Source organism: Dasypus novemcinctus, chromosome 21, assembly GCF_030445035.2.
Source record: "Dasypus novemcinctus isolate mDasNov1 chromosome 21, mDasNov1.1.hap2, whole genome shotgun sequence".
Classification (NCBI taxonomy): Eukaryota; Metazoa; Chordata; class Mammalia; order Cingulata; family Dasypodidae; genus Dasypus; species Dasypus novemcinctus.
This window is the reverse complement of record NC_080693.1, coordinates 55,291,398-55,308,477: the sequence shown is the minus strand read 5'-3', so window position 1 is coordinate 55,308,477 and position 17,080 is coordinate 55,291,398. Positions and strand designations below refer to the sequence as shown.

General features: G+C 52.7%; 1 protein-coding gene across 4 annotated transcripts in view; it reads left to right on the top strand.

Annotated features, from left to right (window-relative positions):
* Positions 1 to 17,080, top strand: part of ITGA3 (integrin subunit alpha 3) — a 31,097-nt gene that overhangs the window by 10,905 nt on the left and 3,112 nt on the right. For 3 of the 4 annotated variants that reach the window (XM_071210604.1, XM_058284012.2, XM_058284010.2), the window contains 20 exons: positions 1,166 to 1,415; positions 5,326 to 5,412; positions 5,783 to 5,990; positions 6,475 to 6,671; positions 8,256 to 8,350; positions 8,436 to 8,572; positions 8,743 to 8,829; positions 9,381 to 9,448; positions 9,521 to 9,657; positions 10,244 to 10,393; positions 10,476 to 10,573; positions 10,887 to 11,034; positions 11,240 to 11,308; positions 11,945 to 12,024; positions 12,111 to 12,188; positions 12,706 to 12,808; positions 12,944 to 13,126; positions 13,319 to 13,441; positions 14,166 to 14,279; positions 15,159 to 15,257. In XM_071210604.1, the coding sequence (XP_071066705.1) occupies positions 1,166 to 1,415; positions 5,326 to 5,412; positions 5,783 to 5,990; positions 6,475 to 6,671; positions 8,256 to 8,350; positions 8,436 to 8,572; positions 8,743 to 8,829; positions 9,381 to 9,448; positions 9,521 to 9,657; positions 10,244 to 10,393; positions 10,476 to 10,573; positions 10,887 to 11,034; positions 11,240 to 11,308; positions 11,945 to 12,024; positions 12,111 to 12,188; positions 12,706 to 12,808; positions 12,944 to 13,126; positions 13,319 to 13,441; positions 14,166 to 14,279; positions 15,159 to 15,257 (2,511 nt within the window). Of the gene's footprint in view, positions 1 to 1,165; positions 1,416 to 5,325; positions 5,413 to 5,782; positions 5,991 to 6,474; positions 6,672 to 8,255; positions 8,351 to 8,435; positions 8,573 to 8,742; positions 8,830 to 9,380; positions 9,449 to 9,520; positions 9,658 to 10,243; positions 10,394 to 10,475; positions 10,574 to 10,886; positions 11,035 to 11,239; positions 11,309 to 11,944; positions 12,025 to 12,110; positions 12,189 to 12,705; positions 12,809 to 12,943; positions 13,127 to 13,318; positions 13,442 to 14,165; positions 14,280 to 14,931; positions 15,040 to 15,158; positions 15,258 to 17,080 lie in introns of all 4 variants that reach the window. The other variant, XM_071210603.1, reaches the window with a different exon arrangement.

Sequence of the window (17,080 nt, the reverse complement as noted above, 5' to 3'; positions counted from 1 at the left end):
CACAACAAGAGACACAGAGGAGAGACAATAAGAAGATGTAGCAGAACAGGGAGCAGAGGTGGTGCAAGAAAGTAATCACCACTCTCTCACTCCAGAAGGTCCTAGGATCGGGTCCTGGAGCCGCCTAATGAGAATACAGGCAGACACAGAAGAACACACAGCAAATGGGCACAGAGAGCAGACAAAGTTTGTGTGTGCGGGGGGGGGGGGGGGATAAAAAAGCAAAAAACAAAAAATGATGAACAGATATTAAGCAGAAACAATGAGCAGATAAGAAAAAACGAGCCAAAAAACCCCAGCAATGAGCAAACAGATGAGGAATCTGTCTCGGGGGGAGGGGGTCATTGAATGCACAAAACTAGTCCCATTTCTGTACTTTGCCTGTACTTTGCCTGTTTTATAAGCACCCATTGATTTGCCCAATAAATATTTACTGAGCACCTATGATGTGCAGGGAAAAATATGTATAGACTGTCGCCTTGGCAAGGCAGCACAGAATAGTGCTCAAGGTACAGACTTTGAAGCCAGGTGGCCTTGGTTTGAATATTCTGGTTCTTTCTAGTTGTGAGATCTTAAACAGGTTACTTAGCTCTCTGTGCCTCAGTTTCCTTAACTGTTAAATGGGGAAAAGAATTGTCCCTATACCATAGGGTTAGTAGAAGGTTTAAAAGAGTTAATATGTGGAAGAGTTTAGAATTGTGCCTGGTATTAGTAAGCACCAGTAGGTGTTAGCTGCTGCTATTACTATTATTATTTCCACAAGAGGATGGTATTCTTAGGGGCAACAGAGAAGCAAATTCCTTAATCTATTCTACACCTAGCTTTTCTTAGACTGGTGAGCCTGAAATCCACATTCCTTCAATTTTGCCTCCTTTCCTTTCTTTTCTTTTCTTTTTTTAAATCTTACAAGTTTTTTTATTTTTATATTTCTGTATATTTTTTTGCCTCCTTTCCTTTTGCCACGGTCTCTAAGTCCTTCTCAAATCCAGTACCTCTAGCTTCGAATAAGCATTCCCCCAAAGGAACGGAGATGCAAGTCCTGGCATCACTGTGGGAAGAGAAGCCAGGAGAACTCTTCCAAAGCCAGGGATGCACAGGGCGGAGGAGAGAGCTGGCCCAGGACCCCCGCTGTGGGCTCAGGCTGTGTGTGGTGGGGGGTCCCCAGGTCTGTGCCCACCGCTACACCCAGGTGCTGTGGTCAGGGACGGAGGACCAGCGGCGCATGGTGGGCAAGTGCTACGTGCGGGGCAATGACCTAGAGCTGGATCCCAACGATGACTGGCAGACCTACCACAACGAGATGTGCAACAGCAACACCGACTACCTGGAGACGGGCATGTGCCAGCTGGGCACCAGCGGCGGCTTCACGCATAGCACCGTGTACTTTGGGGCCCCAGGTGCCTACAACTGGAAAGGTAGGGGCTCTGGGAGCAGGGCGGAGCAGAGACCACCCACCCTCAGTTAGCCACTGGGACCCCTGGCCCAGACCCTCCCCTCTAGGGGGCAGAGGAGACAATATGAACAACCACTGCTACCGCTACTATTTTAAAGCCCCCTTATACATATTATCTTTATCATCTTTCTAGTAGGTTTATGAGGCAAGACCAGTTGATCCTCATTATATGCAAGTTTATTTGTAGCCCCCAAACCAATACTTTTGGTGCTTTTGTGGTCACTGGTGGACATGCCCCAGGTGGTGAAAAATTTGAGTCACCAGATGCGCACATTCCTAGCTGAGGCCGAGTGAAGCGATGCTCTGCGTTCTTGTCGCAGCTCTCAGACTGTAAACAAGTGCCCTTTCCATGCTACATTCTGTGACTCTTTTTCACATTTTCCTGCTTTTTCCTAGTGATATCATTGTTTAAAATGGCCCCCAAGTGCTGCCTAGCGTTCCTAAGTTCAAGCTGGTCCAGCTTTGCTCAGACATGGGTCATTGTGCTCTTGAACGTGAGCGCAATGTTAATGAATTAACAATATATATGAAATAAGGCATCTTTAAACAGATAGGATGTATTGATTGGTTGGTGAAAATATTGTGACTAGAGGCTCATGGGAACCTCACCCTGTATTTCCTCTAGCATCAGTGGTTCAGTATATCCTAATTCAGTGTTCACGGCAATGTTTTAGATGTAACTACTGAGAAGAACGAGAATCAACAGTATTATTATACCCATTTAACAGAAAAGAAAACAGAGTCTTAGAGAACTTAAATAAATTGCCAAGGCCAATAGTAAATTAGGAAACCTGAATTGGAACTCATTTCCATCTGACTCCAGTTTATCGATTTATTAGGTTGGCACAAAAGGAACAGAAGTGTTTATAGTGTAAAAGAAAGCAGAAAAGTGCATCGTAGGTTGAAAGCATTATCTGTGTATAATGACGCATTAATACACTTTTATTACTTCTGTCTATGTCCCAAAGTTTAACATTCTATTTAGAAATGATGTTATATTGACATATATGTGACCTAAGTCAATATATGGTGCAAAAGGAATTGCGGTTTCAGACCATGAACTTCAAATCATTATAACTAGGCTCAAACATATCTTTATTTATCAAAATAGAAACCATTACAATCAACACATTTTAACCAAAAAGAATTGTTCGTTTATTCCAGCGGTGTAAAAATCCATGCTTTGGGATTCGACAAACTCTTGGAAAGCATTTTCTGCATCCTGCTGGTTGTAGAAGCGTTTTCCCTGCAAAAAGTTGTCAAGATGCTTGAAGAAGTAGTAGTCAGTTGGCAAGAGGTCAGGTGAATATGGTGGATGAGGCAAAACTTCATAGCCCAATTCGTTCAACTTTTGAAGCATTGGTTGTGCGACGTGCTGTCGGGTGTTGTAGAAAAGAATTGGGCCCTTTCTGTTGACCAATGCCGGCTGCAGGCATTGCAGTTTTCAGTGCATCTCATCAATTTCCTGAGTATACTTCTCAGATGTAATGGTTTCACCAGGAATCAGAAAGCTGTAGTGGCAACAGACCAGCAAACAGTGACTGTGACCTTTTTTTGGTGCAAGTTTGGCTTTGGGAAGTGCTTTGGAGCTTCTTCTTGGTCCAGCCATTGAGCTGGTCATTGCTGGTTGTCATATAAAATCCACTTTTCATTGCACATCACAATCCGATTGGGAAATGGTTCTTTGTTCTGTAGAATAAGAGAAGATGACACTTCAGAATGATGATTGTTTAGATTTTCAGTCAGCTCATGAGGTAGCCTCTTCTCGAGCTTTTTTTACCTTTCCAATTTGTTTCAAATGCCGAATGACTGTAGAATGGACCACATTGAGCTCCTTGGCAATAGGTGTAAGAGGATCAGCTTCAATATTGCTCTTAATTGGTTGTCAACTTCCGATGGCCGGCCACTACACCCCTCATCTTCAAGGATCTCGTCTCCTTTGCAAAACTTCTTTTTTTTTTTTAAAGATTTATTTATTTCTCTCCCCTTCCCCCCACCCCGGTTGCCTGTTCTCTGTGTCTATTTTCTGCATCTTCTTTGTCTGCTTCTGTTGTCAGTGGCACGGGAATCTGTGTTTCTTTTTGTTGTGTCATCTTGTTGTGTCAGTTCTCCGTGTGTGTGGCGCCATTCCTGGGCAGGCTGCACTTTCTTTTGCGCTGGGCGGCTCTCCTTAGGGGGTACACTCCTTGCGCATGGGGTTCCCCTACGTGGGGGATACCCCTGCATGGCAGGGCACTCCTCGTGCGCATCAACACTGCGCATGGGCCAGCTCCACACGGGTCAAGGAGGTCCGGGGTTTGAACCGCGGACCTCCCATGTGGTAGACGGACGTCCTAACCACTGGGCCAAGTCCGCCACCTCCTTTGCAAAACTTCTTGAACCATCACTGCACTGTACCTTCATTTAGCAGTTCCTGGTCCAAATGCATTGTTGATGTTGCAAGTTGTCTCCGTTGCTTTACAACCCATTTTGAACTCAGATAAGAAAATTGCTTAAATTTGCTTTTTGTCTAACATCATTTCCATAGTCTAAAATAAATATAAAATGAACAGCAAGTAATGTCATTAGCAAAAAAACATAAAGCAAGAAATGCACATTGAAATGATATATAACATAACCACATTTATTTAAAAATGCATGCCAATATCAAACTGCAAATTTCAGCAATGCAAAACAGCAATTACTTTTGCACCAATCTAAAAAAACCTAAAAGTAGGACACGGTCCTGGTACAATAACCAAATAGTACAGAAGGATCTGGTAAAAATAGAGATAAAATATAGAAAAATAAAATACCCATCTCCCTAGTTTCATTTCCCAGCATTCATAGTATCTTTTAGATCCTTCTAGACTTTTCGTTCCCCCCTGAGATGGCTGCCTCATCTGTTTTGCTCATTGTTGTTGTTTTGCTCATTATCTATTTGTCTTCTTTAAGAGGCACTGGGAACTGAACCCAGGACCTCCCATGTGAGAGGTGGGCGTCCAACTTCTTGAGCCATATCTGCTCCCTCCTTCCAGACTTTTTAAAAAGAATATATACATGTCCTTTTTTTTTTCCCAGACACAACCAGAATCACACTAGACACGCTGTTCTGCTATGTTCTCTTTTCACTTATCAAGGAAGTGTGGACATTTTTTCATGTCATACCCATAAGGTGATCATTCTAGGGGCTCTGGCGTATTTCCTCCTGTCAAGTATGTGCTTGTAACCACCACACTGCACACTCTGATTAAGGCTCCTGCTCCCTCCATCTCTTTGCCTCTCTCTGCCACACAGCTTGTGGCAACTGGGACCCTTTTCCCCTTAGAGTCACCAGCAAAGGAGCCCATGGATCTCCTCTTCTTGACCATCAGAGGGTTGGGACGTGGTCACAGCCCTGAGCCCACGTAAGGCTAAGGCAGGAGCCTTGCCTCCTCCTCTGTCCCTGACTCCTGGCCCCTGGTCCCTTAGGGCCTGGAGCTCCAGGCAATCTCTAGCAGGGACCAGGTAGGCAGCCCCAAGTTTGAGCTCAGGACCAGAAGGAGAGAACGGCTGGAATCTGACCTCAGTGTCTAGAGAACGGAGGACAGCCACCTAGTAGAGAAGGCACCAAGTCACGAGTTTGAATAACTGGATTCCAGTCCTGTGTCTACAACTAGCTTCTCAGGGGACGAGCTGCACATCAGTTCCCCTCCCTGAATCTCACTTTTTCACCTGCAAATGGGGATCACGATTCTACTTCACAGAATTGTTAAAATAAAGAGGAAGTGATTTGCAAATGGCAGGGTGCACAGATCAAAGGGGTTAGTATTATCCTTATCTGGGAGAGGACTCTGGACCTGGTGGAGGAAAGGGGTGGTGACTGGAGCTCCCCGCTCCCCATTCTTGTGAAGGAAACAGTTACATGATTCAGCGGAAGGAGTGGGATTTATTCGAGTACAGTTACAAGGACCCAGAAGATCAAGGAAACCTCTATATTGGTAAGTCCGCTGGGGTGGCCGACTGCATGGTAAAGGAGGAAGGGGTGCAGAACCTGGCTGATGGGAGAGTGAGGTCATGGGTGGGGAGTGACTAGGAGCATTCTGTTCAACTAGCACACATTTTTTGAGCACCATCTATATATCAGACCCTGTTCTGAGCACTCAGAATGCAAAGTCCCTGCCCTCATGGAGCTCACAGTCCAGTGTGTGGGCAGGGGGGCTGGGGTGCAGCAGCTACGAATCCAGGGTCCACTTTCTTGCTCAAATGGGAATAGAGGATATTGAAAAGGGGGTTATGCAGGGCTTGAGTCCAGAGTAGAGGGAGACAGAGTTTACCAGGGCCTTGGTTGACAGCCTTCCCCCATCCCAGGATACACGGTGCAGGTGGGCAGTGCCATCCTGCACCCCTCAGACATCACCATCGTGACGGGTGCACCGCGCCATCGACACGTGGGTGCTGTCTTCTTGCTGAGCCAGGAAGCAGGCGGAGACTTACGGAGGAGGCAGGTGGTGGAGGGCACCCAGGTGGGCGCCTACTTTGGCAGCGCCATTGCCCTGGCAGACCTGAACAATGATGGGTGAGAGTCTGGGGACGTTCACTGGGGCCAGGGAGAGAGGTGGGAGATGGGGAGAGCTCATCCAATGCAGGACAGGGAAATCGTGCTTGTTTGAGAGTTGTGTCCTTATTTGCACGATGTTCGCAGGAATTGGCAAGTCAACTTTGCGTGTTGATTTGCAATCAAACTTTACAAGATTCTGAGTATGTGCATGTCATATGCATGACACCTGCATTTGCTTGTCTGTGCCTGTTGTTCCTATGGCTCTAGTGGATGTGGGTGCTATAGCCATGTGCTCTGTGCCTACATGGCTTCTCCCCAACATGTGTTTTCTATTTGGTGGGTCACATTGACATTTCCCTGTCCTTCCTGTGACCTATGGCCAGAGGGGCCCTTTGCACAGCCGTATGTCCTGGCACATTCGTGCCTGCTAAACAAGGGTTATGCTACATATTGGGGACTGACCTCACACTCCCCCTTTCCCCCTTCCTTCTCTGCTGTACAGGTGGCAAGACCTCCTGGTGGGTGCCCCCTACTACTTTGAGCGGAAAGAGGAGGTAGGGGGGGCCATCTATGTCTTCATGAACCAGGCGGGCACCTCCTTCCCAGCCCACCCCTCCCTCCTTCTTCACGGCCCCAGCCGCTCTGCCTTCGGCTTCTCAGTGGCCAGCATTGGTGACATCAACCAGGATGGATTCCAGGGTATGAGCCAGCACTCCACTCCCAGCATGCCCACTAGCTGAGCACTAGCTGCATGCCAGGCTTGATGGGACCTGTAGAGGGGACAGAGCAGGGCCCTGGCCCCAGGATTACTAGAGAGGGCGGGCAGAGGCGGCAACCAGAGGCAAGCTCGGTGGACCTCCTGGAGGAGTGGACGTGCTGCTGGGCATTGAAGGCTGGCCTGAGCGTGCACAACAGGGAGGAATAGAAGGGGCTCAGCATGAGTACGGGATGCTTGCCTGACATGTCCAATCCAGCAGGTTCACATAAAAGAAGAGGCTGGAGAGGCAGCCTGGGGACAGAGGCTCTGAATGCAGGGCAGAGGACCTGAGGCTTTATATTTGGGTAATGGCCAGGGCATCTGGTGAAACTTTTGGAGCAGGGATGTGACACAATGAGCTGGGTGCCTTGAAAGATGACTCTAGATGGGCGTGTGGGATGGTTGAGGGGAAGCAAGGCTGGAGATTTTAAGATCAAGAAGGTGGTATACCAGGTGCGTGATAAAGGCTGGGACAAGGTGGGAGCCCTGGACATAGGGTACAGCACCAGTACTCTGCGAGACTTGGGGACCAATCAGACCCGAGTGTCAGGGAGAGGGACAGACCAAGGGACTGAGCTGGTTGCCGCAGGAGCACCTGGCTTATTGGAAGTCACTGCTCTAACCACCTCAATTTCCCAGGACACAGCTGAGAACCAAAGGGAAGGCAGAGGAGCCTCTGAACAGCCTAAATGCGTCCAGAAAGTTCAGTCAGCAAAGCCCACACACTCACTGATAGAAGAGTTCCTTGGTTTCTGTCCCCCCACCCCCGTCCTGCCCCCATACATACCTTTACAACAAGCTTGGTTTCCTGGTTAGCTAGGCTTTATCCGGTTAAAAAAAGAAAGAAAGAAAAGCAAATAAAAAGGAGTTCAGTGAAGTTCAAGAGGATATTAACACATTTTGGGTTTATTTGTGGAAATAATGGTCAGAAGAGTATTACAATTTTTTCAACGCCTAGCACTTTAACAAGTAAAGTTCAGTCCAGTGTTGTGATTAGTCACAGGTCCTGGTGTTAGAGAAGATGGGCTCAAAGGCCCTGTCTCTGCCCTCGAGTGTGTGCCATTGGCTCTCCTCATGTGTAAAGTGGGCACAGTCCTGCCTTCCCTGTAGCACTCTCCTGAGGATTAAAGGGGACAGGGCTCCACCATTCCCTGGCAAAGTCACCAATGGGGAGCGCCTCTTTTCTGACCCTGCTGGTCAACGAGGTTTACTCCATCAGTGGGAGAATCAGGCGTGTCTGGAGGGGAGGTGGTCAGGCAGGCGGAAGCCACCATAAAGGGAAAACACACCAGGCCAGCGGGCAGGCACCTGAGCTTTAGGCCTGGCTGTGACGGAAACTTGCTGTGTGGCTTTGGTAAGTCACTTCCCCTTTCCTGGACCTACTCTCCCACCTATAAAAGGAGGCAGCTGGGCTCCAGACAGTCCTGGTTTGAAGCCGGAGCTGCTGTTCTGGCCTGAAGCCCGGCAGTGGGGAGATGTGGGGCCAGCGCGACCCGGGCTGACTCCATCCCGCCTCTCTTCCCCAGACATTGCTGTGGGAGCCCCGTTCGAGGGCTCGGGCGCAGGCACAGTGTACATCTACCACAGTGGCTCCGGGGGACTCCCCAGACAGCCCCAGCAGGTATGGACCAGAGCCCGCCTGCCTGCCTTCCCTCCCCTGGGTCCCGCTCCCCAGAGCCAGCCCCCACTGTTGCCCCTGCCCCCAGGTAATCCACGGAAGGGAACTGGGCCTGCCTGGCTTGGCCACCTTCGGCTACTCCCTGAGTGGGCGGATGGACGTGGACGAGAACTTCTACCCAGACCTGCTAGTGGGGAGCCTGTCAGACCACATCGTGCTGTTGCGGTGAGTGGGGGACGGGAAATGCGGCCCTCTCTCTCCTTCAGCCCTGCCGGCATGGAGCCCCAACTCGGTCCTCCTCTGACCCAGGCCCACAGAAGCCTGAGTCCGGCCCCGGCCTGGGTTGGGGCAGCTGGAAGGCACTGATGGCCCCCTGGCTTCTGGCTTCTGTGCAGGGCCCGGCCCGTCATCAACATCCTCCACAGGACCTTGGTGGCCAGGCCGTCCGTGTTGGACCCCACGCTCTGCACAGCCACCTCCTGGTGAGACTCTCAGCCTCTGCTCTGTCCCCCTGCCCCTCCTACAGAGGTCAGCTCTCAAACCGCCCCCCCCCCTTGACAACCCTTATTTCACCCTTAGAGGTCTGAGCTTGGGGTAAGCACTGCCTTCCCACCCAACCTACTCAAAGCACAACTCCTCGTGGGAGGTGGTGGGTGAAGCTGGGTGGGGTGGTGGTCGGTAGGCATAGTGGTTAGGAATGGGAGCTCCGGTCTGCCTGGTTCACCCAGTCTGCCCCTTTCCAAGTGGCCGCTATGCCACGGCAGCAGCAGGGGCAGGCTCTGGGGGGTGAGGCCCTAGAGGAAGAGGGAGGAGGAGACGCCTAGGAAAGATGGAGGACCACCTCGGGCAAACCTTTAATCTCTCTGGTCTCAGATGCCTCACCTGTAAGAGGAGCTTAATATGCCAAAAGCCCTTCCCATAGCACCCTGTACACCCTAAGAGCGCAGATAAATAAATAATATACATATGGTGGCTGAGCTGTGAATATCTGGGTCCCCCCATGAACGCGCCCTCCTGTCTGCCCCCCCAACAGTGTGCAGGTGGAGCTGTGCTTTGCTTACAACCAGAGTGCTGGGAACCCCAACTACAGGCGAAACATCAGTGAGTGCTGGGGTGCAGGGCGAGGGGGGCCTGCTCGCCTGGCCACTTGCTGACTGCTCTGCCCGCCCGCAGCCCTGGCCTACACCCTCGAGGCCGACCGGGACCGCCGCCCGCCCCGCCTCCGCTTTGCCCGCAGCCAGTCGGCTGTTTTCCACGGCTTCTTCTCCATGCCCGAGATGCGCTGCCAGACGCTGGAGCTGCTCCTGATGGTGAGGGAGGGCGAGAGGCGGGCAGGGGTCCCACCATCCCCTGGGAAGGCGGGCAGAGACCCCCAGGTCAAGGCTGAGGGATTGGGGTGTCCCCAGAAATGAGGACCAGGAAGGCAGCCTGGGAGGTCTTAGGTCTGTAGGGGTACAGCACCCGGGAGGGCAGAGAGAGGCTGCCAGAGGGGATGGCGGCCAAAGGGTTCTCACCTCTGGGAGAGGTAAGGCATGTGAGGACCTTGGCTCAGCTAACCTGGTGGGGAGGGGCTCGGCCCCTCTCTGGGACATCAGGCTGGGGGGGAGAGCTCCTCCTGGGCCCTCTGGGGGAGGAGGGAGACTTGGCCTCCCTGCAGAGCTCTCTGAGAAGGGGCCCCAGCTCCTGTCTGGGGAGTCGCGGTGGTAGGAAGTCTCAAGCTGGGATCAGGTTAGAGACGGTTCAGTCTTACTGGGGTGGCGCGAGGGAGCTGTCTTCTGGATGGAGGGGACGGCCTTGCTCCTCCTTGGGAGATGGGGGTGGTATGAGGCTTCAACTCGGCCGGCAGCAGAGCCAGGCCGGGCTCAGCCAGCCTTCTCCCCCCCCCCGCCCCCCCAGGACAACGTCCGCGACAAACTCCGCCCCATCATCATCTCCATGAACTACTCTTTGCCCTTGCGGATGCCCGAGCGCCCCCGGCTGGGGCTGCGGTCCCTGGACGCCTACCCGGTCCTCAACCAGGCGCAGGCTCTGGAGAACCGCACCGAGGTGGGTGGGGCCGGGGCCGGGAGGGGCCGTGGGGCCGGAGGACGCGGTGGGGAGGGGGCCCTCACGCCTCCGCGGCCCCTAGGTCCAGTTCCAGAAGGAGTGCGGGCCGGACAATAAGTGCGACAGCAATTTGCAAATGCGGGCAGCCTTCGTGTCCGAGCAGATGCAGCCGCAGAGCAGGTGGGCTCCGCGCCGCGCCGCTGGGCGGGGCCGTCCCTGGCCGGGGGCGGGGCCCCAAGGCGGAAGATCCGAGGGGCGGGGCCTCGGCGCCAGGGGCGGGGCTTCATAGGGCGGCGAGGCTGAGGCGGCGGGGCTTTGATTGGCCCGGGAGGAGGGGGGAGGCCAGGTGGGGCTAGAGGGCGGGGCCTGGCTGTCTCGAGAGGCGGCTTTCCTTACCAGGTAGACCCGCGGGCCGCAGGCAGGGCGGCTCCCACTGACCTGGGGAGGCCCCGGGAGCAGGGCTTCTACCTTAGCCCCGGGGTCCTCCACTCAGGCTCCAGTACAGCCGAGACGTCCGGAAGCTGCTCCTGAGCATCAACGTGACCAACGTCCCCAGCCAGGAGCGGGCCGGGGAAGACGCCCACGAGGCTCTGCTGACCCTGGCTGTGCCACCCGCCCTGCTGCTGTCCTCCGTGCGCCCGGTGAGCGTCCGCCGCTCAGAGCAGCCAGGGCTGCGCAGCTTCCGCGCTGCGTTCCCCTGGCCTTGGCTGGTCCTCCCGGGGCCTGCAGCAGCTCCGCTGCTAGGGAGCCTGTCTCCAGCCCCCAGGGCTTCTAGCCCTGCGTCTTAGGGGAGGGATGGTGCAAACTTAGGGACGGGACCCTAACCTTATTGTCTTCCTTCCTCAGCCTGGGGCCTGCCAGGCCAACGAGACTATCCTTTGCGAGCTGGGGAACCCTTTCAAACGGAACCAGCGGGTGAGCACTGGTCAGATCCTCTCAGGGCTCGTGGGCCCCAGGCCGCACCTCCGATGAGCTCGTTATTCTTGCTTCTGCCTACCTGTTTCTCAGAGCTTCCTTGATCAAAGATCAGAGCAGGGGAGGGGTGAAACACAGGTTTAGAAAGTTCTCGTCATTTGCCCAAGGCCATGCAGCTAAAAAGGAGCAGAGCAGGGAAGTGTCTGTGGCTCGAGAAGTTGAATTCCCATTTATGGGGTGGAGGACGAGGGTCCTGGGGATCGAACTCCCAGGACCTACTGGTAAAAAAAGAAAAAGAAAAAAGAAAAAAGGTGTCCCAGACCTGCTGTGCAAGGAGAGGAGAGGTGGGGAGGTGCGGGCCCGCTGGGTGGCAAAGCAACACACCAAAAAAAGATGATGACACAACCAGATAGGGAAAAAAAAGTAGCAGAGGAGTTACCTGAAGGAGAAAAGGGGGTAGAGAGAGGCAGAGGTGAGGGAAGGAGGGTGGGAGGGTGAAAGGGTGGAGACGTGTTGGTGGGGGGAGGCCAGAGAACCAAGCCCCTGGCAGAGCCTGTATCCCCTCTTTCCATTGGCGTCACTCCTGCTGGCCCCAAACACTCCCTCCCCCTCTGCATCCCCTGACCCTCGTGGCAGATGGAGCTGCTCATCGCCTTCGAGGTCATCGGGGTGACCCTGCACACAAGGGACCTCCAGGCGCAGCTGCAGCTCTCCACGTGAGTGACCTGAAGAAGCCAGGCCGGGTCGGGCCACGGTGTCCTGGGGCCTGAGCTGACACGTCCCCTCTCCTACCCCTCCCCAGATCCAGTCACCAGGACAACCTACAGCCCATGACCCTAACTTTGCTGGTGGACTACACACTCCAGGCCTCGCTCAACATGTGGGTACCCCCTCCCACACCACCCGCTCTGCCCGAGTCGGGACCTCTTGTCCCCTGCATGTCTCCCAGGCTCCTCTGACACTCCCCTCTGGGGCTGGAATCCTCAGGCCTCCACTTCCCCCGGATCATCATCCCTCACTGTCTTTGCTGTTATTTTTATTTTTGTCCCTGTAAAGCAGGCAGAAGTGGAGGAATCAGTGACCCTGGGGCCAAGGCATTGGCATGGCCCTACCGTTTCTCGAGAGGTCATTGTGTTAAGGATTTTATATGTGTCATCTCACAACAGGCTAGTGAAGTAGCAATTCCTATTAACTCCATTGTACAGATGAGGAAACTGAGGCTCAGAGATGATAAATAACTTGTTTGGGGCCACACAGTTAGTAGTGACCTGGGTGGCAGAGCTGAGGTCTACACTCAAGCCTGCCTGATGTCAGAGGACACTTCCTTGGCATCTGCCTCTTCTGCCAGGTCCTTGAGCCTCCTGCCCCTAAGAGTCTGACACCTTTCTTAACCCTAGGGTGAGTCACCGCCTGCAAAGCTTCTTTGGGGGGACAGTGATGGGCGAGTCTGGCATGAAAACCGTGGAGGATGTGGGAAGCCCCCTCAAGTTTGAGTTCCAGGTAAGGGGTTCCTAAGAAGGGTGGCCCTGGGCTGGGGGCTTCTGGGAAGGGTGATGGGGGGGTTCTCTCTGGGTCTGGAGCCAAAGGGTGGAGGGTTGGAGCAGGGTGAGATGGACATGTCCCTTGTGCCCACAGGTGGGCCCAATGGGAGAAGGGCTGGCAGCCCTGGGGACCCTGGTCCTGGGACTGGAGTGGCCCTATGAAGTCGCCAATGGCAAGTGGCTGCTCTACCCTACGGAGATCACTGTCCACGGCAATGGGTCCTGGCCCTGCTGGCCACCGGGAAACTTTGTCAACCCTCTCAACCTCACTCTTTCAGTAAGGATGCTAGTTTTGACTTCTATTTGCATCTCATTTGCATTCCATCTCATTTGCATGCTGTAGGGCAGAAAGGCCGGTGTCTTCCCTGTTTCCCTTCATACCACCTTGGGATCCTGGTTCTCCCCCACCTCTTCCTCGTCTTCCCACCCCTGTTCCCATTCTCCCTTCCCAGCAAATCTCTCTCTCTAGGTGCCCGGGGATGGACTGTCAACCTTACAGCGCAGGCGGCGGCAGCTGGACCCTGGGGGAGGCCAGGGCCCCCCACCTGTCACTCTGGCCGCTGCCAAAAAAGCCAACTCTGAGACCCTGCTGGTGAGTGGCCAACCCATCCCAGGGTGCGTGGGCACTGGGGGCACACCAAGCAAGGAAGATAGGTGCTACTCACCACGAGACCCCGGTCTGATGAGGTGATGGGGCCCCTCCCCTCAGGAACCCTCCTGCAGAGGGAGGCCAGCTCCTGCCCCCAGAGTGCGCCCCCCTCGGATGGGGGAGGCACAGCCCCTTACTTGGGGGAGCAAACAGGATGATGACCAGAGGAGAAGATGCTGGCACTATTCCAGGGAACCCTAAGCTGTTGAGAGGAGATATAGCTGCTCAAGAACTAGAGGGCAGGAGGAAGTGTTGGGGGAGGGAGAGGGTGGGTGGTTCAGGGTTCCCCCTCCAGGAAGGGCACCTGGGACCAGGCCTGGGAGGCATATTGAGGTCCAGCTCGGTGGAGAGTTGGGAGATGGTGTCCTGGGGGAGAAAGTTGGCATGAGATCGGGCGGGAGGAGGGCTGGGGAAGGGGTGTCAGGGACTGGACCCCACCTGCCTGAGCAGGGGCCAGATGTCATTGTCCATGTCCCTGGTACCTGTTCTGCTCAGCCCAAGGAATGTCTCTTCCATGTGCGTGAGCGTGAGTGTGCGTGTGGCGGGGTGGGGGTCTGTGAGCGAGGGGACGAGGTCAGCCCCCTGCGGGAGTCGAAGGTGAGGAGCGAAGCCTGGAGAATCTGGAGGTTCCAGACCGTCTGGTGTCTCATGTTTCCCTGCCCCACAGACCTGTGCCAATGGCCGTGCCCACTGCGTGTGGCTGGAGTGCCCCATTCCGGATGCTCTGGTCGTCACCAACATGACCGTGCAGGCCCGGGTGTGGAACAGCACATTCATTGAGGTCAGGGCTGCACTGGGGGGGAGGGGGGCAGAGGGAGAGGCCAGGGTCACAGCAGGGTGCCCGGGCGTGTGTGTGACAGCGACAGCAAGGCGCACGCCCGTCTCCATCTGCCACGTGGGCACGTGTTCTCGTGTGTCTGGCTGTGCTTGTGTACCTAATGCTTGTCTCCAGCCAACCTGACCTTTCACCACGTGTCCGTCGTTCTGCCGCTGGCCTGTTCTTTCCCCCCTCCACGCCTTTGCTCGTGCCATTCCTGCCCCCGGCGTGCCCGCTTCCCCCTCTGCGGCCCTGCTCGGAAACTCCTATTCAGCCTCTTCAGGGCCTCCCTCAAAGGCTTTGTCATCGGTGAACCCGTTTCTGGCTTCTCTAGCTGGACTTCCTAGAACTTTCTCAGAAGCCCTTTATGCCACTTATCGTGTTCCGCCTTGGGTTGTAGTTCCTCGCATGCCTGCCTACTCATGCCACCTAGACCAGCAGTTAGCAAACTTTTTCTGTAAAGGACTACACAATAAGTATTTTCAGCTTTGCGAGCCAGATGGTCACCGTGGCAACTACTCCACTCTGCCATTGTAGCCTTAGACAATAAGCAGCCATAAACAATACGTGAGTGAATGGATGTGTCTGTGTGTCAATAAAACTTTATTTACAAAAGCCTGCTGTCGATGGCGATCTACTCGGTCTTGGTCCGTGCAAGCACAGGATCTGCCATACGAATGAACCGATGTGCGGCAGAAAGGCCTGGCCATCAGAACCTTTGAGGGTGCGGCCCGAAGGGAGGGCACCCCAGAGGGGGGCGGAGGGCGTGCTTAGGGCCAGGAGCGGGGTCTAAAGGGCATGCGGCTACTTTTTTGAGCTTCTCCCCTCTCCCCCCGCCCCCAGGATTACAAAGACTTTGACCGAGTTAGGGTCGACGGCTGTGCCACCCTGTTCCTCCGAACCAGCGTCCCCACCATTAACATGGAGAACAAGACGATGCTGGTGAGTGGGTGAGAGTGAGCACGGCAGCCCGGCCAGGGCACGGGAGCACTTTCACTCGCGCTAGCTCTGAGGCGCTCGGCCCTGGCAACATGTGAGAATCAGCTGGAGAACTTCTGGTGCCTCGACCACACCCCAGGCCCACCGCATCTGGATCCCTGTGGGTGGGAGCCTGGCACTGGTGTATTTCCAAGTTCCCAGGTGGTTGTACTGTGCAGCCAGGGCTGAGGATAGTTGCGCCTCCATGGAGAGCGAGCCTGGGATTGTCATCTCTTATGTGGCTGAGAAATGGAGTGACCTACCCAAAGGGACCCAGCTTCTAAGGAGCCGGAACCCAGGGCTCCTGGTGTCTCACCCGTCACATCCATCATGGACATGTGAGCTCCTGGCCACAGGCAGAAAAGACAGGCACAGGATAACACGGCGAAGCAGGGCTTTGACCGTGGGAATATGACTGTGATTTGCAGATGATGTGATTGTCTACTCAGCAGGAAAGGGAAGCCACCCAAAAGCTATTAGACCCCATAACAGAATTCAGGACACTGAGGAGCTCAGAAGAACATTAAAAAAACAAAGCCGATGACTTTCCTACATGCGGGCAATGACCAACAAAAAATAAAGATACATCCTTATGCCATAAACAAAATACATTTGAATTAGATTAAATATTTAAATGTAAGGCATAAAAACTCATACATAGGCCAGAAAAAAATCCAGAAGACAGTTTAATCATCCTGAATTATGGGGAGGGGGAAGTTATGTTATTAAACGCAGACGTCATACAGGAAAAAACTTGACACATTAGACTATGAAATTTTAAATCGGTGTAAAACAAAAGGTACCATAACCTAAAAGGGGAAATGATATACTACTTTTAAAAAGTTTGTGACATATATGACAAAGTATCAATATATATATTCAATACATTACAGATAAAGGATATAAGCAGGCAGTATATATACAAGGTACAAAATAAATAGGCATAAATACATAGGGCGAAATACAAATATTCAACTCACTGACAAAGAAATAAAAATAAAAACAGCCACAGGATTTTTGTGCCTATCAGATTGGAAGATATTCAAAAGTAACACTGCCTGGTACTGATAAGTGTGAGAGAAAATAGACAGTCCCTCCCGCTACTAAGATTGGAGTATAAATTGGATTCTTTTTGGAAAGGAACTTGTCAATACCTATTAAAATTTAAAATGCACATTTCCTTTGATCTAGCAAATGATAATATAGCCTGAAGAACTAATAGGACAAGTGTGCGAAGATAAATATACAGGGATGTTTTAGACATCGTTTATAATGGCAGAAAGTTGGAAACAACCTAAATGCCTTTCAGTAAGGGGTTCAATAAATTCTGGTACATTTCCTACAATGACCAGGCAGTCATCGGAAGAGATTAGGCTGCTCTTTATCATCTGACATGGAGAAATGATAATATTAAGTGAAATGAGCAGGTTGCAGGAGAGTGGGTGTAGGATGATCCCACTAATGTGGAAGAAAAAAGTATATATGTTTACGATATGCATGTAAAAATCTGGGAAGAGATTCACCAAAACATTGGAGATTGTTGTTACTAGGCGCCTTTCATTTTCTTAATATTGTCTGGGTTTTCAGGAATAATAATCATTTTCACTCAGAAACAAACATATCCATTGTGGGGGTATAAAAAGAATGATACTATGTACCATGTATTCCTGGTTTTTGGTAAATATTTATGGAGTGCTTGCTGTGTACTACCTAAGCAGTTTGCCCTTATTAAACACATTTAACCCTCCCCAGCAACTTATGAGGTAGTTATTATTACCATAATCCCC